General features: G+C 32.6%; 1 protein-coding gene across 1 annotated transcript in view; it reads right to left on the minus strand.

Annotated features, from left to right (window-relative positions):
- Positions 1-323: 323 nt before the first annotated feature.
- LOC130451073 (univin-like) overlaps positions 324-27,929 on the minus strand; it is a 61,595-nt gene continuing 33,989 nt past the window's right edge. The window contains exon 3 of the mRNA XM_056789871.1: positions 324-3,191. Within this exon, the coding sequence (XP_056645849.1) occupies positions 2,413-3,191 (779 nt within the window). The 3' untranslated portion in view covers positions 324-2,412. The remainder of the gene's footprint in view (positions 3,192-27,929) is intronic.

The raw sequence follows: 27,929 nt of genomic DNA on the forward strand, positions 1-27,929 counted from the left end.
CTTTATTTTAAAAAAATATCCAAATTAAAGGTTTACATACTGCATACCCAAACAGTCAAGTAACATTTTTAAGAAAAATCTCATTATTCTACAAAATCAGTCAGTATCGCTTAATATATTGGAGACAATTGTATTTGCAGTTAATATACAGTTTATTTACAATAATTATTCTACAATTACGTTGAAAAGATACTTAATATTAATTAAATATACAGTTTTTATAACTATTCTGCGCAGTCTGATTTTCTTATAGATTATATAACATATGCTAAAATCAACAGTATAAAATTTGCAAATAAATTAGTATAAATATTTTTTGAGGCCCAATATGTATAGAAGATGTCAAAGTTTTATTTCACTAATTATGAAATTTTAGCCAATAATAAAACTCGTTCTTGGATACATAGCAGTTTTCAGTAAATACAAATTGTTTCAGCAGTAGCCAGTGGCGTAGCTAAAGGCTTGAAAACTATAATATCTAATGTCATTTAACTAAATTCCGTAGTCAATATACGTCTATGATTGAAATAAATCATAATTCGAAACATTAAGAATTTATAAATCGGGTAAATATCCCAAATTATAATAGAATATAATATAATAAGAATTTTTAAAAATATGGCGCTCCAAATTAGAAAAATTGGCCACATACTATATTTTTCGAAATTGTTAATTGGAAGCAAAAAGTTATTCAAATATAGAAAATATCAAAATTCAGTCAGTGGGGCTTGTATCGTGTTTAAAGCAGACCTATTTAAAATTCCACTTGACTATGGAGGTTCACCAATGTTAAAAGAAACAATTTTCTTTATAATTAATGGTAACAGTATGTACGAGGTGTGACCAAAAGTATGGTGAATGTATTCAGCAATTAATTACTAGTATGTTTCATAACCTCAAATATGAAGATTTCCGAATGGAAAATCAGTGACTCATCGTCTTTAAAAACTCCTGTATTATAAGAGGGTATTGGAACGTTGGTGCAACAGTTTATTTATCATGAAATGCGTCATGCCATAAGTCTTTTTGGTCGTTATACTATCCGTTTTGGCCACCAGATTCAGAACCGTCCAACCAATGATGATTATTTAGAAGAAATGATGGATTTTATTTCGTTTACGGTACATATCGCAAATATAGATTCTTTGTGTTAAATGAATTTATTTCAATTCGTGAGGTACCCAAATATCAAGCTTCTCAACTAACCCAAGACCTTTTAAGTGTTTTTCAATTGATACATGCAGCCTCTAGAACAGTTATAAGATGATCCTCTTCAATTATAACTTTGATTTAGTCATAATCAATTTCAATTGGTCGACCAGAACGTTGCTCATCTTTGAGGGAAAAATCTCCAGAACGGAATTTTTTATATTGATTCTGATACGTGCAATCTGTTAAGCACTCAGCACCATAAACTTGACATATTTCTTTGTGAGCCGCAGTAGCTTTCTTCCCTTAACGGAAATAAAAAAGTAAAATATTCGTTTTTACACTCAATTTAAAATTAACCCACAACTAATAGCGTTAATAAAAATCACGCATCATTGGCTTCTAAAGTTACGTCAATGTGACCAGTATCACGTGACAAACAGCAAACTACAGCACTAACACAAGTAATTCATAAAACAAAGCAACGCTCTCTAGCAGTAAAAAGCGAAAGTACTTAGTTGCCAACCCCATACTTTGTTTTAAATAAAATATTGTTTTACTTGATTACACCTTGTATATTGTGTGAATTTAATTTCCGATAACTTCTTTTCAACAAATTTCGTTATATTGTCAATACACCTATCATACTATTATATCCAAAACGTGAATATAATTTGATTAATATCTTTTTTTAGAACATTACTTAATAAGTCCCAGGACTGAAATATAGATGGCGACACCAGCAAACTTTCTACATAGTGTAAAAACTGGCTTAAATTTTATTATCGTGTAATAAGTTACGTAAAGTCCAGACCTGACTATCAGTTATCCAGGACAGTATTTCAAATGAATTTAATTGAATTTTATATAAAATTTATTTTTTCTATCATACCAGGAACTTATCAATTAATCTCCTGAATATTATTTTGAAAATTCGTTTCTTAAAGAAAGTAATTAATCAGACAAAATTGTCTAGTATACATTTATGGTAATTGATTATTTTTCACGTTATTGTCAGAAATACAATGAAAAATTCAAATGTAAAATTGATTAGTTTGATACCATAAAACACACGTATGAAATTTGAATTATGTAATTTATGAAATATGTCACTAAACGTACTAAAAATGTTACTTGAGTGGCGATAAAAATTAAAAGATAAAATTATATCACAGTGAAAATCTAACAATGTTCAGTGCGTAACCCGTACAAAAATATAAATAGATTACCCAACAATAATCACCCCCCTTTTCGTTTTTAACTTTAAGAACACCCGCATTCTTCCACTGCCATATTTTCCCATAGTCGCATGACCATGGTCGTTGGATAGTCTGGGTCGATTACTAAAAATGATACCGACGATAGTTTTAGTGGAGCACAGCAAGCTTTCGGTATAACTTTCCTATAAGCTTTATGATTCCTCCGTTCTTTTCGTCGCATTATACTTTGTATATAAGTATGGTTGTAAGAATGAAGATAGTTAGGGGGACACATCCCAGTACAATAGCCTGCATCGTACACTTGAGGGCGAACTATTTGTTCCTGTTCCAATCCTAATTCACTAAAAGTCACATTCATCGATTGTCTACAGCATTTATGCTTAGGACCCGTGTCCTTGCATGTAGTTTTATGTTTTGGTTCATACGGAGATTCTCTACGAACTCTTCTTGATTGAGGAGTATGTATTAGACTAGTTACTGCTGCTTCTAGCGGATCTAATCTGCAATTGGAGTCCAAGCACACTAATTCTAAACCTAAATTTACATCGCCACGCAACCACGATTCCACTGCACTTGTTATATCTACAGTACACCACTTTGGGCCCTCTTGAGAGAGATAAAATGTCCGTTCTCTGATGAGTTCTTTTCTTCGGTTACCTAAGATTACATTCACTTGAACTTTTGGACTGGGCACGTCCTCGAACTGTGGTGGTACTAACAATTTCAGTTCAGCGCTCTCCAGTTCTACGTTGCCTTGAGGAGCTACAGGGAACCTTAGCCTAACTGTGGGGTATCTGTCGTTGTCTCTCACTAATTTACGATCTGAAACAACGAAAATTAGAGTTAATCGACATAGTTAAAACGAAAAATTGAATCGAAATAACATGGATCTATATAAAATTTCAATTTATAACATGAAATTTCCATATTATAGGTCATAATTAGATAAAAAATATATAAAAAAAGAAAGTTTGCTTTTGTATCTAAAAGATAGATTGATTATTTTTCAAAATTTGTGGTTAAAAATGAACGTATTCAAATAAAATGTTTGTTATTTTAATTATTCGAAATAGTGGAGAAAATTTGAAATATACGGTTTTATTTTTTTTTAATAAACTCCAAATATAGTCTTCCATCATGTTTTCCCTAACCTAACTTAATACGCAAAGGTGGCTTCAAAACTCAGCTCTAATTTCACGTTTTGTTTTTCTATAAAATGTTCGGTTTTTATAGGCAATGACCATTGAATATAGTGCTTAGCCATCCACTCTGCTATTCCGTAAGCACTGATAATACGGATATACAGATACAGGACAGTCAAAATACGCTTCTTAGACTTTATAAGGAGCTTAAGAAGTCTTTGGTTGTATTTTATGTCTTAAATAAAATGACTACATATTAGAGGGTGTCTCAAAAATTGTTTGTAATATTCGGAGTATAGCCTATCGTTGGTTTATTTATTTAAACATTTGATCGTTTTTTAACACCCTAGTGTCATTAAAAATGAGTATTATTACTTTAACTATCACAAAAGCTAACTTTATACCTTTATAACTTTATATTTTTGTGCGTAATTAACTAATCTAAAAATGATAAAATAAATTTTGGGACTAAGAACGAGTCGTGTCATTTGTGTATTTATTTTTAAAATTTAAAACTATTAAGTATACCTCGTATCAATGGTTTTGTGTATCTATGCTTAAATCAGATAAATGGATCTCTTTAAATTTTAAGAAGTACCCTGGTATTTAATTTGTTGTTTTTGTATATAAATTCCTTTCTTAATTATATCGGACAGTAATATATATTTAAATTCAGAACTTAACATGAGTTAAAATTAGATTTTTCCAAATTATTTTAGAGTAATTATAATTAATACCATACAGCAATGCAGCGAAAACGCACATAAGATCATTTATTCACCGGAAATAAAAATTACGCTCACAGAGGCGTAGATAATTTAATAAATAAAAAAATATCCATAAAATAAGATGCCCAACAAATTTTCACAATGAAAAACATGTTTATTGACATTGATTAATACGAGTTTGAAAAGATTAGACTATTTTTCGCCGTTTAGATCAACGCATTTTTGTGGTGTGCCATCTTCTTTTTGTCGCCGCTTCCTGAAGGTAACTTAAAATCTCTTCGTCGTTTATGAAATGCGTCTCTCCCAAGTGTGTTCAAATTTGTACGTCAGTCTTGAATTTTCTGTACCATTTGTGCACATGTTGCACACTCATACACTTTTCCCCATAGACATCACACAGTCGAGAATCAATGTCCATCGTAGGAACTTTTTTTGCACATAAAAAACGAGTCACAGAGCGTAATTCGTAGCTGGCGTGAGAATGAAATGAATGCTCCTACTTTCGCGGCTATCAAGATAAAAATGAACGTTGTAGAGAGTTCGTCGGGGTGAAAACTGGGATAAAAGGAGCCAATCTACACGCCAGTTTCGTCAAATCCCGGCTAACAGCGTTCCTAGCGTTCGCAGCTCCTTGGGAACCTTATTTTATGGACAACCCTCGTATATACGTTGCTACTAGAGCAAGCTAATAAATAATCAACTGAACTTTTTAGTATTTATTCTATACAAATATTTTACTTTAAAGTAAAATCAAAGCATCTCAAAAGTAATGATAAAAAATTGACTACGTCACAGGAATTTTTACGATGCTAAAGGTAACGATGGGCGGAGTTTGTCACTGCGCATTCGGAAAATCTCAATTTCGAAAGCTAAACTAGGATGGTCGAGTTATAATAAGTAAGATTAGAAAGTTTAGAGCGAAACCAACTGATATTTTCGCTCGTTAGTTGTAAAGCTTAATTCAGAGTCAGCACGAGGGAACTAGAGTGCGAAAGTGTGGATGTTGCGCTCGTATTCTCATAGGTTTTTCGGATACGAGTCAAAGGACGTGAATATAAAATAAATGGAGAGTGTATACGGCCAGAATTCGTCCCACCTTCACTCTCTAAGAGTCGTATCGAGAGTGAGAGTACGGATCCGTCATAACCACGAACGCTAAGAAAAACGCTTCGTCTGTTATATTTTCCATTACGTACCCTTATATATTTTATTTTATTATATATCGTATCAACTCTATTTTGGCTTGATAATACAACTTATTATCAATACTTAATAATAAATAGGACGAAGACATAGCGAAACAACATTATATATATTATTCAGTTTGACACAGACACCGTATTTGTTTACCCCTCTTTGAATGATGTGAAGTAATTGTAGCGAATCTATCACATGACAATTTTATCAATTGATGTGATAATGAGAAGATAGCGACAAGACATGGCAATCCTGTAATTACAGAAGCATACATTTTGTTGACGAGAGCAGTGAGAGAAGAAAAAATCAAAAACGTCTTCAAGTATATTTACAGTTTTAATAAGAACAATCATAAATAGCTTTTAACAAAGGTAGATATTTTCGTAATTAAATTAGTTGTCAGCATTGAGTCTCCCATACAGAGGGCAACATATTTTTAAATATTTTGTCATGGTCTGTTTAATGTTCTTCATACGCTTCGGCTACGATTGCGATAAACATCTTCTATGGTAGATAAGAGAATTTCCAATGAACAAGGCACCTAAGTCATTGAATCAAAATAAGAGACACGATAAAACCGACTGACAAAAAAATTAAAACATGAAAAAAGTTAAAAGTTAATGATGTTGTACAACAATAAACAGTAACGATAGATATACCATCACATTTACGAGAGAATGCAGATAAGAGGAACATAATTTTTGTTGTTTCAAAAATAGAAGATACTAAAATAATTAGAAAAAAATTCTGGAAACATGTTGGATAATTACGTATCAAGAGTTGTAAGTAGCATATTATCTACGATTGGAAAAATAACCCACGTTAAGTGCGTAATAGTCCTATAAACGTTTCTTTCGAAAAAGTCAATATAGTCCAGTGAACAACGGAAAGATATGGTATCACCTCAGAATTCCAGCAAGACGCAGGGATTAGCGTGAAAATTTGGAATTGAGTTCTATTCACTTCAAAATCTACCATATACCAATATGTGCAAATTTTTGTAAGGAGTGAAAACTACCTCTTACTGTCAAAATTCGATAAAATAAAAGTTAAAGCATTTAGAAAGTTGAAAAAAAAACATTTCTTCTCTCTTTCTATTTATACCTTAATCAATGTATTTCAACCCTCGAAAACCAACACATATAATGATAAAATTGAAAAAAAAACTGTATCTTACTCAATTTATATTAGAGATCTTTTTATTGTATTCAACTCAAATGTCTCTGTATCACAACTTTTTCACCCTGAAAAAATCATCCATTATTACAAAAAAGTTGAAAAAAAAATTATGATGTTATTTAAGGAATTAAAAATATTACTTATGTTAAATTGATATTTTTTGTAGTGCTGTGTATATGAATAGTGTTAGTCGAAAATTCTTAAATAAGGGTAGCGCCACATTAGCATTAGGGTAAAGTTCTTTTAGGTTACGCAAGTCGTTGAACTTTTCAATAATGAATTAATTGGGTCAAACAAGGTATTTCGGTATTCTTTAATTCACCTACAACTGTTACATTCATTCTTTACCCTTTGTCCACACCAGCGCCATTCTGGAAGGTTTTTGAACTGTTATTTATTCCCCTCCTTCTCTCGACCTCCCATAGATGCCACAGAACAGAAACGTTACGTTTTATAAATTATTTATTTATTAATTATATTTATATATATATATATATATATATATATATATATATATATATATATATATATATATTAATTATTTAATTTGTAGTATGGAGGGTGGAGATGAGGAGAGCCGTCTCATAGAGGGCTGTAAGATAAAAAGGAACCGCTTGTAAACGATGATTATACTTCAAAATTCAACCAAATAGGCGCTAATATCAATAGAGGTATGATAAAGAACTCTTCAATAGAACGTTCATAAACTGTTATCTAAATCTGTATTTGGGCTAGAATCCGCAATCAGCTGATAGACGATGTACCTGAACACGGGGTATAGTTTACGAAAAGTCATGGTGAATTAAAGAGGCTCTAATTAAATTATTGTGGAAGGACACTTTATGATACATCTACCCTCCATAGTTTGCTATATTTGATACTGTACTTTTTGTTGTATATTTATTTATCCCTTTTTACCTATCATTTGATAAAAACCTAACTGAAAATTTATATGGGAGTTAGTTTCATCCGATGAATACGTAACAATCCCCTTATGATGAAACAGTTTTATTTGCCGTTGTTATAGCTGCTTCTTATTTGTTTTTATTTGGCAACGTATTCAAGTAACTTATCTTCAAAAAAACACGGGCCGTTGTATAGTTTTTTCAATATCAATTGCAGATGAATTATGCGAAGAACAATGAATATTTCATAAATAAGCACAGCACTCATACCAAATTAAGATATGAAAAAGAATGTTTACTCACCGTATAAAATTCGGTAAACATCTAATAAACCGTCAGTCCACGTGGACTCCTCATCTCCACTCTTTACCAATGAAAACAACGAATCGTAAACATAAATGCATTTCTATTGGCTGAAACCGTGTGTAGACAATTTTTTCGAAATATTCCCGCCAGAAACTTTGCGATAAGCATTGGCGTGGCTTGGTGAGATTAATTTAATTCATAAATAGAAATATGATGTTCTTTAGACCATGGGCTAATGAATACAATGAAATTGTACAGTGTAGTGAGAATAATGAATTTAATAATAAATATTAAGATATACAAACACAGCAAGTTATTTTAAATATATTCGAATAAAAAAGGAAAATATTCAACAATCTGACGATGCAATCATAATAAGAATTGCTGAAATAACCAGAGTAAATAAATTTTCCATTTAACGAGTAGTCACGAAATGGGTTGCTGTGGATCATTCACAAAACAGAAAAATATGTAAAGGAAAACTGAAATCAGTTGACAAAGCTACTCAAGATTATCCAGAATACAATTATTCCAGTTTAGAAACATTGCGTCAAGTTTTGACAGCATGTGGTTTTAAACACAAAAAACTGAATAAACGGATGGCAATAACCGAATCGTCAAGGATCGTTCGTGGAGAAAGGCCCAACAAACAAAGAACTGCTTACTGTTATTAAAGGTCTACAGTTAGAAGAAATGTATTATATTGACAAGCTGTACAAAAAATAGGGTGATATTCTTCTCAGACTACCTCCTTACTATTGCATATTGTAGATATTGTAGAGCTCGTAAAGAAAGTTCTAGCAGCAGACCGCCAAAAGTTTTGGAAAAACTGTGTTGAACATGTTATCAAAGAAGCAGGTGGGTATCAGGCATCAACCCCTTTACAACCCTTCACTATTCAATCAAGTGATGACCTAGTTCAGACGATTCTGACTACCATGATTATTTATAAAAATACTTTGGATTTGAAATGTTTTTTGTTTCTTCTGTTTTATTTGTAAAGGATTTATTATCTTTTATAATTTTTGCTTGGAAGTTTCGTTTTCCAGAAAATAAAACTAATGGGGTACAAAAAGGGATCAGTTCACGTCTGGTACTGGGTTTAAATCAAACTCCCTTACAGGCAGGTACATTTTACTCGTCTATTTACGTTTTATAATTTAATATTCAGTTGTAGCAAGTTAACGACGTATAATAATGATTTTCCAAAGTCCAAGTAGGATTAAAATTAAGTGCATCTGTCTAAATAACGCTGTATAATGCCTTCCAATTTATAATGATTCGATTGCCTTTCAACTATTACTTTCTCGCACAAGATATACATATTTTTAAAAGTATTTATAAAAATAATAAATTTATATAATGAGGTATCTACGCCTATGGTAGATCAAACAATATTGCCGGCAAGGGTTTTTATAATCTGCAATTTATATTGGAAGAACTATAACAGAGTATCAACAAAAGCTTAAACGATACGATGTGAGTTATGAGAGTACTAGTTTCAACCGCCTATTGTCATAGAAAACTTAAATACACATAACAAATCGATTGTACTCATATTATCATACAATTATAAGGACTTTAAACAATATTTTAAAGAGGTTATTTCAACGTACCCGTACAATTTGAAGGGTCTTCAACTTAGAAATAAAAACAATTGTTAAGTAACGAGGATCACAGAACAATTTTGTTTGTTTATGATATTTCCTAGAATCCGTTCGAGACATATTTATTAAGAATTTGAACAAAATTAAACAATAGCTCATTTCTTAATATAACCTCAAAGTATTAATGATATATAATTAAAAAATTCCATCAAGTAATAGTATAAGAATTATAAGATATCGTTGGAGTTTTTTAATGCATCGGCACGATATTTATTAGAAAAAAAATTGATGGATTGAAGGAGTACAAACCGTGATTACTTTTGAATAAATCAAGTTGTTAGGAAATTTTTAGAAACGACTATTAGTAAGTGAAACCGACCTACATGTGTACATGAAATCCAACGCTCAATTCTTTATTTTTTTGTAAGGTAACCGCGCTGTTTCGAAGAACACAATCCATAAAAACTTTATGGTTTATGGTGTATCCGAGTTTCTGATATGTGTTTTTAATGATTTTCGGTTCCCCTACATATTTTTTTGGACAAAAAATCCATTAACATAACATTTGTATTTTGTATGGCAGATTTAAGGCATATGACGGTTCCAGTAGGTTCACGCCATACACACCCACTAAATAAAACATGCTTGTAAAATATTTTACAGGGTTATTCGAAAGATTAGCTTTAGAAAATCATGTGGTTGGTATACTTTAACGATGGGAGAAGTCAATACGGGTTGTGCGACAGTAACACCCCGTATATTTCAAAAGTATCTGTGTGTGGTTTCGTCTCGCAAACAAAAATATCACTTTGAATTTAGGTCGTTAATGTTTTTACAATGGTTTATTAGTAGGACTTCCACAACACAGGATTTGGATTTGTTTTATTTAGTTCAGAATGAAAACATGATATGCGTATATTTATGTAATCACTAAAGTACAGTGCTGTAGGTGAAGGGGCTAAATTACGAGGTGTTTATGAACAAAACAAAAGGCGGCGAATGTTTTGAACGGAGGTCTACGCTATTTTTAGTCATAAGAACTCGAAAAATTGATATTTTCAATAATTTTTTGTTCAATTTACCTCTACGTTTAACATAAAAATAAGAGCTAAGTTTGAAAACAAGAATATCACTACATTTTTGATAGATAAAAAAATCATATTATTACTCGTATTAATATTTTTATTAACCAATTTTTATACACTCATTAAATCGTTGTGAAATTCACACAACGCAACGTTTCAAAGAAATCATGAAAAAAGGCGATCATAATCTAACCTAAAAATTTTTTACTAATTTGCAAAATTTGTGTGAATTATGATATTTATTTTATATTTATTTATAACCAAAAATTGGTTGGACCCCACTTCAAAATAATAACTAAAAATGTAATTAATATCTTTCAAAGTACTACATTTGGTTTGCAATTAACGTATACCACCGATGACAAAATTTTGCGGTCAAAAATTTGGGAATTGTGGCACAGCACGTTGTAATAATGAAAAAGGAAGCTGTCGGACCATTTTCCAGATATCTATATTCCCAAATCAGTTATTTTGGGCGTGCGCCAACTACCTGCTATTGTTACAACGTTACAACTCGTGATCGTGGTTGTCATGAAGATTAGACAACAAGATTATGCAGCTAGGAATTTTAATTATGAAATGAAAAACAAAAATAAAATATATATTTACAGTATATTTCAGTAAAAAATATTTTACATTCTAAACATATAACAAAACACATAAAAAAACGAGAAAAAATATTAAATACTGTATCTGTAAGAGACTTGTTTCACAAATTAATATTCTGTTTTTTTATTTGACAAACCTAACCTTACCTAACCAATTGCAATTGTGCATTATTATGTTATATAGAATTTTACAAATTACGACTTTTTTTATTTACGCTAATTTTCAAAATTCATTTCTCTATTTTATATTATTCAATCCGTAGGTACCTTATAATAAAATGTGATCTTGAGGATCTAGAAATTCTAGGTTCAAATTTTTTGATTTTCCAACTTTACAAAGTGGATTAGGTACTAAATACCAGGTAAAACTCTTAATGAACCCGTCACGAATTGCATTATGTACTCGGACTACCTTTTCGTTTACCTGAAATATCTCGATATTCCTCTTGGAATTCAAATCAATGGACGTCCCCACTTATCCTTAACTGACTCATTCTCAATTTTACCACTTGTAAATAGCCTTCAAAGTTGTAACACAGACAGATTTCAACATTTCATGTTCTTGTTTATATGGTTACATAAATTAGAGTAGCGATTATTTAGTTATATTATTTTTATTATTTTACGTATCTATGGAAACACTTTGTATTGGTGCTTTCCAAAAGTATCTACGTAACACAGTGATTATGCTTATCGAATTGAACTTCTGAGTCATTCTTTGAAATCTTCGAATAACTGATTCATATTTTAAGAGATGAACTACGTGAGAATTACCTATTATTTTCATAATACTTAGAATTAGTAATGACTATTCTTGGAATTGCGGTACATGAACTCATTTATCTCGAAAAAAAATCTTTTTTTTTATTTATAATATTTTTCTTTGTATCTGCCGATTTTGACTTTAAAATTTGTGATAAAATTGTAGAAAGCCATTTTTTTGGTCGTTGATTTTTTCCAAAATAACTGATAATTTAATATTGTTATCCTGAATTGAACCTCTTTTTTCTGTTCGGAAAATTTTCTGAGATCAGGATTATGAATCAACAGAATTAAGTTCACGGGTTGAACAGCGTTGGAATGTTGAAAATTCTTAACGTTCCGGCTTCCACTATTATAAAGAGAGGCATGGAGATAAAGCAGTTATTCGTCATTTGATAAGAAGTGACCAGATTCCGTACTCCACACAACAAATCACCTCTTTTTGGTTGATTCCAAGAACTCAATCTACCTACTCCTTGAAATTTCACCGAGGAAATGGAAGCTGTAAAAATATAGTGATTAAAATATTATGGTTTCTATTTTAATCACTTTTTTTCAGTTTTTATCGGTGAAACTCCAAGGAGTAGGCAAATTGAGTTCTTAGAATCAACCAAAAAAGGAGTGATTCGTTGCATGGAGTAGGCAGATCCCCGGAATCGCATCACTTCTTATTAATCAACGAATAACGACTCTACCCCATCCCTCTCTTGACAATGGCTTAAAAGTGGAGCCGAACATAGAAAATCAGTGGTTTGACAAAGGACAATTACCAGAACCCGTCAGATTCAAGTGGAAAGTCTTGTTGTATGTTTGGTGGTTTAGTATACTTCGATGATCGAGCTATCCATGCCGTGGCAAATAGTGGATAGCAGATGCGAATGTATGAGGTTTTATCGGAGAAATATCCAGGTTTGTTTAAGCGAAATTCTTGCTTGGGAAAAAATTGAGTCCAAAGGTGATGTTGAAAATTCAATATTTTGCATCTAATACCAAAGAATGATTTTACGAAGGTCTCAATGACCTTGCTGAACGTTGGGCTAAAATTATTGGCAATCGACGTTATTTTTGAGACAACCTCTCTTATCTTATTTGTCTATCTCGCTCCATTGACATTTAATAGGTCCATTGAACCAAGTAAGCTCAGGCTACAGTTGTTTCTCTGCTACCACATAGTAAATAGTAGTATCGCCAATTTGTTGTGCGCGCTATGATCTGCTATGATTTGAGGTCCGTTTTGAGCAAACAACAAAGTCTTCAACAGTTGTAACGTGCAATTGATGATGAAAGTGCTTTAGAAGCAACTGTGGTATAACCGGTGGGGTGCGAGGAGTGCACGTGCATCGAGGCACATTTAGAAAACATTTCGTGCATCTAGCGCTTACTACCTGTGTCGAATCCGAAGGATCATTCTACGAGAGCACAAGAAAATTTGATCTGCCGAAGTGAGTTTCAGAGATGGGCAAACGTACGTACTTTGAATAATTATTATCATTAAGATAAAACGAAAAACCATCAGCAACATCTAAGATTTTCCAAAATAAGCAAATGTTCAATATTATATAAAATATTGACCAAAAATTAATAGCAAAAATTATTTTTTCTAAGAATTAGTGCATTTTTGGTATTAGTTTCAAAATAATTAAAAAATTGCGTATTTTGAATTCTCCACAAAAAGTGTTATAATTTAAGAATGGTTAGGTTAGGTTAAATTAAGTTAGGTTAGGTTAAGTTTATACCTGCAAATGTGCGCTCAACTCACCATGCGCTCGATGCACGAATTCGTATGCCGAACGTGGTCGACATTTCACGACAGAGGATGAGAAAGATCAAGTTATCAACATAAGATTTTAAGTTGAGGTAATTTTGATTTAAAAGTGCATGAATGTACTTGGTGAACATAAAGAATAGCTATTTGTATGCCAAGGACTGAAAGTGTTACTTTGTTGGACGATTCTGAAAATTGCGAGACGAGCGAAGCGAGGTGAGCAACAGACGAGTCCAACAAAGTAGTATTTCAGCCGCGGCGTACACAACATTTTTTAGACGACGCATAACATCCAAAACTCTTTCAATTATACTGAAAGAAAATAAATAATAGAGAATTATAAACATTTTATTTATTGAACAATATAATGGACTAATATTAATTTATTAATTATTTGCAAAAGGTAATGTTGATTGTACCTCCAGGACAATTATTAATATTTATTGGTTGCAAATGGACCATGTATATCTCTACTAGATATTGATGGATTCTCTGTAGATGTGTTTGTGATTTCGATAGAATTTGTTGATTGATTCGTATTTGTGGTGGAAGAAAGTTATGCAAAATCATCGAAGTGAAACTGTCAACTGTCAACATTGAAGTGGCTAGAGTCACATTTAAGGATGTTAAAGTTGTCTACTCCAGAGCGTCTCGAAAGTGTTTTTCAGTCACTTTCACTACATGGAACACTCAAAACGCATCATTCGGTATGTAAATGAATACAGAACGAACAACTTTCAGATGGCGTCTTCTATATTACGTCCCTTAGATTAAATAATCTATCATATTTCGTTATTTTTATTATTATTATTTATTATTATTTTTATGAATTGATACAAGGAATCGATAAAACAAAATAGTAAAGCATTGTACCAATACTTATAGATTTTTGACTGCCCAGAAATAGAATGGTAGATATAAGTATATGTTTAACACTTGCTTGTGTATTGGCTTGTACTACGTCCCTGAGCAAACACTAGATATGGCTATTTATAGTGCAGCCTACGTACTGATCTCGATTAAAAATATAATTTCTGATATAATTTTAGCCTCAGTTTTTCAAAAATAAATAACAACTGCATGTGGGGAAACTCGACAGCACTTACAATTATTACACAAAATATTGATGTTTTGGTAAGCCGCATACTTCAACGGATATTAGGAATTCTCTTCTCACGAGTCATACTATTTTTAAACAATTTCGTGTTTTCTACAACTTTAACGATATTGAAGAATATAAAATCTTTTATTTACTTTTATAAACCTAATAATTTGCGCAAATTACATAATACAATTAATGCACTCACAAAAATCCACACAATAGAACTATTTATTACTTATAGTTTTTCATCCACCCAGTTTCTCAAATAGACACTTTTCTTAGTATAGAGGGTTGAAATGTATCATATGAAGAGGTTGAAATTTTATTATGTACCGGGTGTCCCAATAAGAATGGCTCTCGGCCATATCTCGGAAACCGTTTATAGTACAGCTTCGGGAAAAAAAATTTATATCAAAAGTGACCTCGAGAAAAACCTGGAAATGATTTACAGTGTTGTAGGTCCACCGCCAGAGGGCGTAATTAAATACCAAACATTATAAAATGAATAATTTACAAATTTTGCCTAATTAAGATGCATTTAAACTATGATTATCGTATTCTTCAAGAAATTCAGCGTATATTTGATTCTACAAGTTTTTGTATATATCTTCAAATAAGAGGTGGGGGGAAGCGGGAACTTTATTATGAAAAAAGTAAGTTCAGTTCTACTTAATCTATCTATGCAAAATTAGTATTTTTGAAGAGAGCTCCTTTCTACCAATGTGAGAGTTTTAATTTCGAAACAACCTAATGAGTAACATATACGTTAGAGGGCGCTATTTATTTAATTTTTTAAATCTAGCTATCCATTATTAATATTCATTTTATAATTTTTGGTATTTAATTAATTGTAAATAATTTCCATGTACTATAAACGGTTCCCAAGATATGACCGAGAGCCATTCTTATTGGGACACCCGGTACATATAGATATTAAAAAGTCTATAGATGCTTCGATACACATATTCTTTACTCGCCAATCCTCACGGTTAAATTTTGTCATAATAAAACTAAAATAATAAAAGGATAAAAGCTGCCCTTCCAAAGTTTTTAGAGTGAAAAGCATGTATTGCTTAGTACAATTCAAAATGAAGAGCAAATGTTAATTAAATTGGAATTTTTGGAATTACTGGTGATATTCACACTAAACTGTATACACTACCACTACACTGTCTGACGCGCGTTTTGATAATCAAGTTATCGTCTTCAGAGACTGGACCTACAACGACTGAAAACACTAAAATAAGAGTTTATTAACGATACGTGCACGTAGAAATGTAACTCTGGAAGCTTCTGAGTTTGTTTCAAATCTTCACTGGATTCAAAACATTTTAATACTTGCACAGATTGTGAAAAGTCAATATACAAGTCAGAACGCCTTTAAGAAATACACGGTTATAACGTGTCTCAATCCGCATCAATGTTAAATAAAACATGTAAGCTGAATTAGATATCAAACGGCTTAGGAGGTGGTTATCAGGCTATAAAGGGCGAAGTCCCTTCTTTCCATCGAGACCTCTGCTAGTTTTGCTTATAAATCACAATGGGATCGAGGAATAGTAGTGATAATGCATAAAAAGGTTGATATCACATACTTAACCAACTACTGACCCATAAGTTTCCCAAAGAAGTTTATGCGTATTATTACAAACAGGTTAAGATCTAAATTGGATCTTTAGGAGCGTAGGGAACCAGGTGGATTTAGAAAACGATCATTTGCAAGTCATCAAAACGCTCATAGAGAAATGCTTAGAATATAAAAAATTCCTTATTCTGGTGTTCGTAGGCTGTGAACAGTAAACCAACACAAAATGCTGACAGTTTCGTCAAACTGTGGATAGAAGTAGAAGAAGACTACATGGTATACAGCAATCATGACAGATATACACGACAACGCATAAGCCTGTGTGGGACTTTACGAAAACACCATCGACTTTAACAACAATACTTTGTACTAATAGCAGTCCGTGTCTACGATGTCAGATTATGCTTGATGATTTGAATAAATAGAATTGATAAATAAATCAATAGAATAAAGGGCAAATCTTGTGTGAAAGTGAAACCGTACGTATAGAAAGTATTGAATAAACCTTAAATTACAGACCTTGATTTTATTTACATGTCTGGCGCAAGCTCAGAGGGTTTCACTCATCAACAGTCTTCAGAAAGAATAAGGAAGAAGATATTAACGATAGAGGACGTTATGCCATATATTAAACATCCTAATTTTTCTTTTCTTCGCTAGTTTTATAGCCTCCTCTTTTTCTTTTTATTGTATTTCTAAGAATTCAGATATAATATCATCGGCCATATGCATAGGACCCTCAAAGGGATGGTTACGTCAGTTGCTAGAACAAGCAGCAGTAATCTAGTATTTAACTGCTACCAATGTGTTTTCCCAATCTTCTTATTAATTCCAGACATATTTGCACCCACAAGCACGGTGATCCTATCTTTGCTCAATTCACCACCAACATAAGGCAAATCTTTGAACGTGATAGTGAAGTCCGATTCATCAGCAATCAAACGTTATCAGCATTGTATTGTTTTTTGTGTTAACGACCGCCAACTATTTATTACTACAGGAAAAATTATGAATTCGAAGTTTAATTGCAAATTTTTCTTAGTCATTGGCATGTTTTTATTTCGTAGCTAATTAATTCATATCTAGAGACATTTTTCAATTTCAGGATATAAGCTTAACTTTTTCGTCTAGTCTATAGACTGAGAAAGCATTTTAAATAAACTCCATCCGCAGTTTGTATCGCGACTGTCCACTCTTAATTAAACAAGATTGCAAAATTACAAAAGTGCAGGGATCTCATTATAATTTTCTATCAATTACTCACGTATCCAGGGATCCGTTAAACAAATTTCACTGTATATTTCCATAAACTTAAATTTACTACCATGAACCACTTAAATTTTAATTTATAATTAACCTATTCATTATCAATATCGAGATTCAAATTGATGCCTCTGCTGAAATATTGATAATTTTTGGGCGGTGATTTTTTTTCAAAAAATTTCGATATAAATGTAGATTGGAAACACGCTGAGTCAATTATGGGCGCGTTGTATTATTTTTCGTCCCATATTCTTCAACGTGTTGCATTATCATCGCCTTATATGAATGAGATTTATTAGTAGGGTTGAGTAGGGTAAATCCCATTTCATAATTTTTAATCCAGAGTTTTGATATCAGTTAAATTTTTTATTAAGTAATAAATATCAATAATAAAAAATCAAATATTTTGATGATTCTTTTTTGGCAAGGTATTTATGTCAGATACAATTGACTGTGAGAAAAATATGGATTTTCTAGATTCATACCACAAACTTTCAAAGATTCGCCTTGTGATTTGTTAACGATCACAGCGAAAGCAAACGGATCGGAAATTGAAGTCGTCTCAACGTTTATTCGGGTGTTTCACTTCATTCATCATCATCATTTCACTTAATTGCACTTCACCACTAAGGCAGTAAAAATTCAATACGCCCCATTATTCACAAACAACGCCCATTGGCCCAATGCGAACGCAGTAAACAGTGCTGCCGAATAAATTTCTTCTTGTGCTTCGAAAATTATCTAGTTATTGATCTCTGAGGTTTGCTCGAAGATTTCGCATTGCCAACCGAGCCGTTTCGCGTGCTGTCTCGCTTTGTCTCTTTTAATTGAGGAACACGTCGAATCATAATAACGCGGTGTTCTTCAAATGCGATTTCTTTCAGTCGCAATGTTGCGAATCCTAGTTGCATTCCTGCTTTGTAAGAAAGGATTCAATCGTTTTGGTCGCGGAATTAGAAACTCGAAACAAACATATCAACAGGTCAACTTCAAATCTCCTAATTGTCAAATTTTCAATCATACTTAACCATAAAAAACATTACGTTTAGCTGTCAGTTGCGTTTTGTTCTACCGTTTTAACACATGAACGGCTAGACTGATGTTTTTACTGATGAATTTTTTATTTTTATTTTTTTGTGTTTGCTCTACCACGTTTCATGTTACGTCCCAGGAAAATGGGTTGAAAATCCTATCTCCTTCTCCTGGTTCTAAGTTATCTCCCCACCAATTTTCAGCCAAATCGGTTCTTCCGTTCTTGAGTTATAAATAGTGTAACTAACTCGACTTTCTTCCCATTCTCACAAAAAGTGACATTTGTACGTGAGGATTATACTATAGGGTTTATATAGATTACTAGGAATTTAACGAGAAATAAATGTTTGGATCGAAATCTAATGTTCTCTACCTGACTTATTAGTGTGCTAGTATAGCTAGTTCAGTGAAATTGTGTCTGTCATTAAACATAAATCTTCAACAATACTAGAATGGACACGTTTTCATACCACTCCTTACATTGAGAAAGTAGACGACAGAGATGAAAGCCATACAAAAAGAAGCATCATAGTTTATGCATTCATCGTTGAAATGAGTTCTTGTGCCATGTCCATTTTCTATATTGTGTACTCCGTTTATAACAGATACAAGAGACCCGCGGTTTAACAACTGATTCGAATGTTGCCTTCCGAGAAGTCACACTCCCTACAATTTTAAACTTTGTCAGGGTTCACACGCAGATCGACCGACTAGCAGGCAAATATTTTCTTATGTAAAAAGCAAGCACAAGAAGGTTATCCCTTCGAGTGGTGCCTGCCATGTGGATGTGTGTGTGGATATTGATCTTGAGCTTCTGTAGGTTGTGCTATTCGAAAAAGACCTGCCTTGGTAGCTAACTCCATAAGCTTGCACTTCTACAAAAGAAGGAGTCTCGACAAATTGACGTTCTGGGCATCTGCAAGCGAACTCGGCATTTATGAGACACGTCTCCCTGTTGAGTAGGCGATATTATGTTGGACAGCTCGAAGGAATATCTGCCGTGGTAGTATTGGTAAAGCAGAGTCAGATCAGCGACCTTTCTTCTATGCTCAAGATGTCCAAGTTTCTGGTCAACTCTTGTTCGGCTATAAGACGTATTGCTCTCTTCTGTACTCTATATATGAAGGAATATGGGCCTTGCAGAGGATTAGAAGCTGTTGCGGGTTATATAGTTTTTCGATCTTAAAGAAGGATCCAAGATTTTGCGAATTTGACCATATGGCTATGCCAGGACATATTGCTGCCAGCATTAACACTCAACAAGCGAGTTTGTAGTGATGGTGATATTTTATGTACAGATGTCGCTTTTTAGGTTGTTTACATTAAAAAAATTATCACTCCACAGTATAATGCAACTCTTTCACATTCATATTGATATGTTCTTCAATTATATTAATGTATTAGTTAAAAGTTTATTTTGAACACCGCTGGTAGCCAAAAATCATCATGCATCTGTCCAAAGACTTTATTTTGATTAAAGACATCAAATTTAAGTAAAGCACGACAAATTTGGTAACGAATTACAAGATTTAGTTATTTCTTATCAAAGTTTTTATTTTATTGAGCCTATTTTTCAAAATTTTCCCAATCGTTTTGTCTTATTTTCTATGAACTCTCTCATTGTTCGTAGTAATGATACTAACAAAATACAAAATTCTATTATTAAATTGCAATGTAATAAGATTAGAATGACACCGCAAAATCATGACATAATCCACTAATCATGTACCAGTGAAATATAATTGAGATATAACGGATTATAACACACGAGTAGTTTTAAGGAAAAACCAAATTTACATGTCGATCCGTATAAATTAACGTCATTTTAAGGATGTTTTATATCATTGGTGAACCCAAACAGGAACTCAACTGTAAATAATTTCAAATTGTATATACAATGTGTTTAAAAACGAATGGATTTAGTCCATGATAGGATTGTCGAAGAGGACACCTACAAGCTGGAAAGTATGGTTGGACTATGAAAATGTTCGGTAAACCTGGCTGGTTTATCAAAATTTACAAAAATACGAATTTCAATATCTTCAAGCTCTGTTCCGTTCTCTCTCCTCTACTCTTTTCACTATAACTCTCCATCCATTTCTATCCTCTATTTTGTCTGCCTACTAAGTTACTCCAACTCGTCTCAAATCCGATGTTACCTCTCCTATCCATTTCTTTTTCGGCCTGCTTCTTCTTCTTATTCTAATTCCCTCTCCCACCATTTGTGTTCTCTTAGAAATTCTGTTATTTTTTTGCACACATGTCTCAAACTTTTTGGGCTTTGACTATATTAGAATCGTTATATATTTCTTTCAGCTCAGCATTCATTTTTCTTCTCCTTAAATTGCTTCTTTTCCTCTCTTACACTGCCGTAAATACTTTTTAAATAATGTCTAAATCATGTCTGTTTCCAATGGTCATTTTGTTTATCAGATAACCATAAAAAAGTCTTAATATTCGAAGTATGGCCCATCGTATTCTATAGTTCTAGTCTAAGGTTCGATAAGCTCTTTGAGACCTTGGTAAAGCTTTGGAATCATATTTCACCTTGGATCTGAATAAATAGTAATCTAAAAGTGCAAGGCGCGAACTAGATGGTAGATATAGAAGGAGTTTGTACCACCAACTTCTTCGATCTTATTCCCTGTTACTTTCACAGTTTGTCTTGTTGTAAGAGAATCTGTTTTCGGTTAACTAAACCTGGATATTTCTCAGATACAATCTCATACATTCACATCAACTGTCCACTTTATACCTCGGCATTGATACCTAGATCATCTGGATGGATTTCAATGTATACTAAACCATCAAACATAAAAGACTTTTATGCTTGAATAGACGGGTTCTGGTAATTGTTCTTTGTAAAATAACTGATTTTTCATGTTTGGGTTGTTTAGATAAATCCATTTTCCATCGCAAGTAATAACGCGTCTAATAAAACAATCATCTTTCGGTAGTATATTCTTTAGAATATTTAGATGGTCCAAGGAAGTCCGATAATCGGTGAATGCTGGTACTAGGTTGCTTTCATTATAACTTCAATATCCCAAGCAGGTGGACGACCTAATTAAGAAGCAAATCTCCACTATTGAAGCGATTAAACCAACGCTGTGCCGTTCGCTCATTAACTGTGTCTTCCTCTTCAATTCCATATATTTTCTTCACCGCTACTGCTGCTTTAAAATTTTCTTTTCAATAGGGTCTTAGCACTACACGTTTTTATATGATTATGTGTTATAGGGTTAAAATAAACTGCGCTAAATGAACTCGTTTATATATGCAAACAAAAACAAATAAATAGACCTTCTTAGGAATTAGTTCAAAAGAAACAATGTAAGTGAATCGCCTGCTATATAAAAACAAACATCAAACGAATTCCGGGTATACCAAACGTATATCGTGTCGCCGAATTTTAGAGTTCCACTGCAACCGGACAGGACTAGCTCCACGACTCATATCGTGGACTTGTTCGTAACAAGATGTATTGAAATATATGCAGTAGAAATAATTTCTATTAAAATTCATTAACCGAATTTATAGATATTTTATAGATAAATAAGGATCGGATTAATATGAAGGAAGGTTAATGTGAAAGGTTACATTTAACCCGACAGTTATTCAGAATATATTCCTCATTCCACTTCATATTGACTATTTTCTACCGGTACTAATTACAGAATAAAATATCTTTATTATGATAATAGGATTCAAGGAAATATTTTATAGCCTTGGCTTGGATATATATATATATATATATATATATATATATATATATATATATATATATATATATGTATATATAAATAAAAATATTTTTTCCTTGTATGAAATGAATAATTCCGTGTTGATAAGCCAGCTCCTCACTTAACCCGAATAATATGTGATTTCGCAGAAAAGGGGACTTGCACTCACGAGAAATCCTTATAGCATAATAACCCCAGTTATTGTTAAATTAGGGTTAGACTGTGGTGAGTAATCAGCGTGACGTGATGAAGCTGATATACATCCGCGTACTGAGCCACAGCCTTAGGCAAGGTAAGAAAGTATTTCGTTAGGTGAACTTTTTTTGTATATTTCGACTCGATCATTGGTTTTATATTAAAACTGATTCCGGTCCACCGGATTAACATTCACCATAGGCGGCATACTTCACTCGCAAAATAAATCAGAACAATTTTCACAAGATCAATTGTAATATAAGATGATAATTAAAGAGCGGATTTATATGCAAAACATTTTGATGAAATATGCGCATATATATGTACAGGTCGCCTCAAGAAACACGTGAACAATATTTTAAGAATTCTAGGTCTGCATGCAGAAGGGCCTTCGGTTGTACATGGGGTCATTCACCTAAGATCCTACACTGGATTTATACCTCAATAGTCAAAGCTCATATACAGGGCCATCGTATGGTGACCCTGTATGGTGAAAGCGAAAATAAGAGTGCGAATAGACAAAGGCCAGTTCATCGCGTTTCGCAATATGATAGGACCCTTGAAGTCCTAGTGGGTCTTCCTCCCTTGGATAGAATTCGTAGCTATGAGGCTGAATATCCATAAAGAACTGCAGGCTGGATCAACCGGCCATGCAAAAATCTGGAGGTCACAAGTCAATGCCCAATCATTTCGATAGGCATTCAGCAAGCAAAATTTTTATTCAAATTCACCCAATTAAGTGGCACTTTGTATACGATAATCGAATTCTTGTATAAATTCTGCGCTTTTTTAATTTCAGTTTTAGTCTATCTCTTTAAGAGGTGGTGGAGTGGAAACTTTGTTACGAAAATAATGTCTACACGTCCGACTTTTATAAACTTGATGTACTTTGTAACATGCCAATCGGCTTGTTACGTTTTTCTTCAAACATTTGGATATTCCTTTGTTCACTTATTGTGGCACTGATTTCTTTATTCTATCATTCCAGTTTTGAAGAAATTAATTTGTTATCGATCACCCACTCCATTCGAACAATTCAATAAAATTCGGAATGGTTGCAGCCGTCAACTGAATTCCCAGTTGTTGGCATGGAGTTGTGATGCACCAGTTGGATCCTTTAGGTTTGGTTAAACAAATGGTAGCTGTAGAACTGCGGAAAAATATAAAATGAGAGGAGCACAGATGGAAATTACTTAAGAAAAATGAGTAGTTGGTATAGATTTGAATAAAAAGAAACTTTTGTGAGCATTATATATATAATGTAATAAAGCAGCTTTAAAAAGATATAAAAAAACTTACCAGGGAATATAATGCATAATGTCATCACAAATTTTATTGAATTTACTTTTAGAGTATAGATAGAAAGAGGACGATTTAGCGAGAGAACGATTTTGGAGTTTTAATTCCATTAAAAACTCGAATGTTAGAATAAATAAATCCGAAGTGACTACTGTGCCACAATACGTAAACCAAGGAATATTCAAAATGTTTGAAGAAAAACGTAACAATCCGAATGGCATGTTACAACTTTCAATATATAAATTCTAGGCAATTTAATTAGCAATGTGAATGAATGAATTTTTCTTGACGAATTTAAATGTTTAGGTAAGTCTTTTGAAATTAAACTGAATTAGCCCCAACGAAAATTAAAAATTTATTCTGAATGGAAAGTTCTTTCATTAACATACCTGCAGTAATAAAATCTGTTCTCATAATAGTCTCATTATTGCAGCTAGATGTTGTTATCTAAATGTGAAGCTAATATTAGCAACAATGAGAACATTATTGAATAAACCATGTGACAAATTTGACAATTGAAAAATTAGATAACTAAATACGTAATTATTTTAAGAAGCATCCTAGGTGTTCAAAATGTCGTTCATCATTTTCCATGAATGAAATCAGTCGCTGATGGGACAGCAATTTCTGTCATTGAAATACTTCGAATTGACTGTCGCAACTTAATAAATGATTAAATTTTAACGTTGACTATGTTGAAATGTAGAAAAATATTGATATTTTGGTTTGTAACACAATTTACGTTCATAACGCTGATACTACGACGAATATTGAATAACATTTCTTCCGAAGAATGCTAGCAAAGCACTGTACTGGCTAGGGGTTTTATGTTATATAATTCCCGTATTTATTTTTTAAATATTTAGAAGGGTGTTTAAAAAAACACAAAAAATACTGTAAACAAATACACACTAATAACTAACCGCTAGCTGTGGAATTGGATTATTTGTTAATGAAGCTTATTTATTTCATTTTTAGTTTGTTATAATCTAATTTTATGGATAATTATAACACAGTTGATATTGACAGAAAAAACCGGATGCTTCTAGGGATTATTTGTGTTGAAAGGTGATAAAATGCATGAAGGATTTTAAACTTAACAAGTTTATGTGTTTCCAGGCACGTAATTAATATACTTATTAAGTAGATAAAAATTTGTTTTGTATCTGATAGAACGGATTATTTAAAAAATTATTAACAAGTTACTAAGAACTATTTAGAACAATGAAAAAAATCAATTACGCCTCTGAACTTTGTAGGTATGAACGTGCAGGAACTGAATTATCATTTCGTTCAATGATTTACAAGAATTTTATGTTAATTACCTCGAATGTTACGTAAGATATTTAAATGTATGTGGTTAAAACACCTCTTTAATTTATTTGTATCAATTTCATGTTCGATTAATTATTAAGAAGTGTTTATATTGAATAATTTCGATTTTCACAATAATTATTGAAATTTTGAAATATATAAATTCTACTAATAAAATGTATTCTTATAGACCAGGGTCTATAACGAAAAAAAAAAAAAAAAATAGTAGCAAGATAAAACCCATTAAAAAAAGAAGATAATAGGTTTGTTCCAAGCTGCTAGTCGGGTCCGTACTTGGAACGGTTATCGGGAGCGTTTATAGATATTTCCTGCACAATCTCCGGCTATGCACGGTTCTTGTATGTCAATTGCAGAAGACAGTTCTGCGAGGAACCATGAATATTTCATGAATACGAATTCTAACAAAGTCAGTCCACGTGGACTCATCATCTCCACTCTTTACCAATGAAAACATCGAATCGTAAACATAAATGCATTTCTATTGGCCGAAACTTTCGGAAGGCGTATGTACACAATTTCTTTGAAATATTCCTGCGATAAGCGTGGAGTGGATTGGTGAAATTTATTAAATTCATAATTTTTTTTAAATGAATAGAAACATGGCATTCTTTATAACATGGGCGGGTGAAGACAATGAACAATACACAGTGTAATGAGAATAGAGATAGGTATCAATTTAACCCTCTTCGACCATCTCTTTAGGATAATGGATGATTTCGGATGGTGGTTTTTGTTATTTATCATCATTGTTCGTCTTAACCTCTGAACAGGCGTGACATAGATGTTGATTGCCTGGACTAAGTTGCTGCATTTAATTCCGACTTGACTCTATTTGTATTATCATTTTGAATTATATATTTTGCCTACTTGTAGTCCATTAACCTAGCCTGCTAAAATCCTCGATATTTGTAGGTTTTCCCGTTCTCTATCGTCTATTCGATATCTGCACATTTCCGTTTATGACAATGTTTTTCTCGATGTATAGGGTCTCGCACTTAGACAATCCAAGCTCCATATGTATATCAATGGAGAATGGATGTGTTATATGGAGGACGTAATTGATTTGCTGCGTATACCACGATGTGATACACGTAGAGAAGATGAAATATGGTACTGTTGGTGTTTCTGTTAGCTTTGATGTTACAACCATATCATTGAGCATATTGAGCCACAACGGTCTCAAATAGCTACCCTGGTATATTTTCTTTGAATGGGTTTTCATAAATTATGGAGTCATCTGAGATAAAAGTGTTAAAAAGAAAGTTGTAGATCTTTGTATTACCTCCAAGTTAGTTATCTAAATTTTCCCATATAACTTGTAGCTTTGCAAATGGAAATAAACCGCTTTTTACCCATAAAAACTCTTCCCCTTCCACTTTCTTCGGCCTTAGATCGCTCGTTAACATTTTTCCTTCCAATTTTGATATATTCTCTTCTTTTTTCAATGGAACCCATCCTACTACGAGGGTTCCTATTTACATTTTGAAATTGACAAATAAAAACAAATATTTATAATTGAATATGCCTTTATTGTTTTTCAAAATATTCTCTAGTGCATTCGTTTGAACCAATTGTCGAAGCATTTTTTCCATTCCGAATGAAGTACCTCCAAAACATGTGATTTTAATGCACCAATCACTTCTTCAGGTGTGGAAAAGCGTTGACCTCGTCATTTATTTTCAGAATTGACTGTTCTACGTTACTCTAATGGAACGGTGTTCAGTTATTCGGAAAAACCAAACGATCATTTGCTTCGAAGTGCTTCGTGAGCGAACAATTAAGGATTTGGCTCGTCTTGAAAGACCCATACAGTCGATTTTTGTTTAGTTTCTGGTTCATATGCATCGATCCATGATTCGTGCTTTTAAAGTACCGCTGGTAAATTTTTCAGCATTTCCTTGAGTCCAAATGTGCCTAAATCTCACGGTATATGATAGGACGATGTTGCAATATCAGTTTACGCACAATATCGATGTTTTCTGGCCGATTTTGGACGACCTTCACCGAAATTCATTCTGTAGCGGAGTACGACTATGATTGAATTCGGAAATGGAGTTTCATAATCTAAAGTCGAAGGTAACGGATCGGTACTAGTATGACAACACGTTTTGAGTACGTTCACTATTAAAAATATCTCAAACTTTATGTCAGATTTGACATATTGATATCGGTGTTGCCATATTTTAAAACTTAAGTAGCTATACTCGTATTAGTTTACATATATATGTATTCCGGAAACTATTTTCGTCACGGTGTCGTGATAACGAAGGTTTAATTAACAAAAAATGATACCACCCTCGTATTTTCTCTTCTTCTTTTTACTACTTCCAAATATTTTATCACTGGTCTATTATGTGTTTTAAGGTAAATAAAAGTTTATTTTACGGAAATTAGGTGATTCTCACGAGATATATATTGATATAGTTTTGCAAAGTTTAGGAAGTGACTGTATTACTAAAAAATTTTCAGTTTTTCCAAGAAAGCCAATAAATTATTTGTACCGCTTATTTTAGTATAAAACTCCTTCATAATTGATTTGTTTTCTTAGAACGCCCGATTCAGAGGCGCCCACCAAATACTTGGCATTCCTATCAGGAGCGGATCGAGAAAAAAAAAATAAAAAAGTAAATTACAAAACAATTAAAATAAAAAGTGTTGAATTGGAGGGTATGTAGTTTACCCTTTTGTAGTTGAATTAGATGAAACAAAGTTTTGATTTTGG

This window comes from Diorhabda sublineata, chromosome X (genome assembly GCF_026230105.1).
Source record: "Diorhabda sublineata isolate icDioSubl1.1 chromosome X, icDioSubl1.1, whole genome shotgun sequence".
NCBI lineage: Eukaryota > Metazoa > Arthropoda > Insecta > Coleoptera > Chrysomelidae > Diorhabda > Diorhabda sublineata.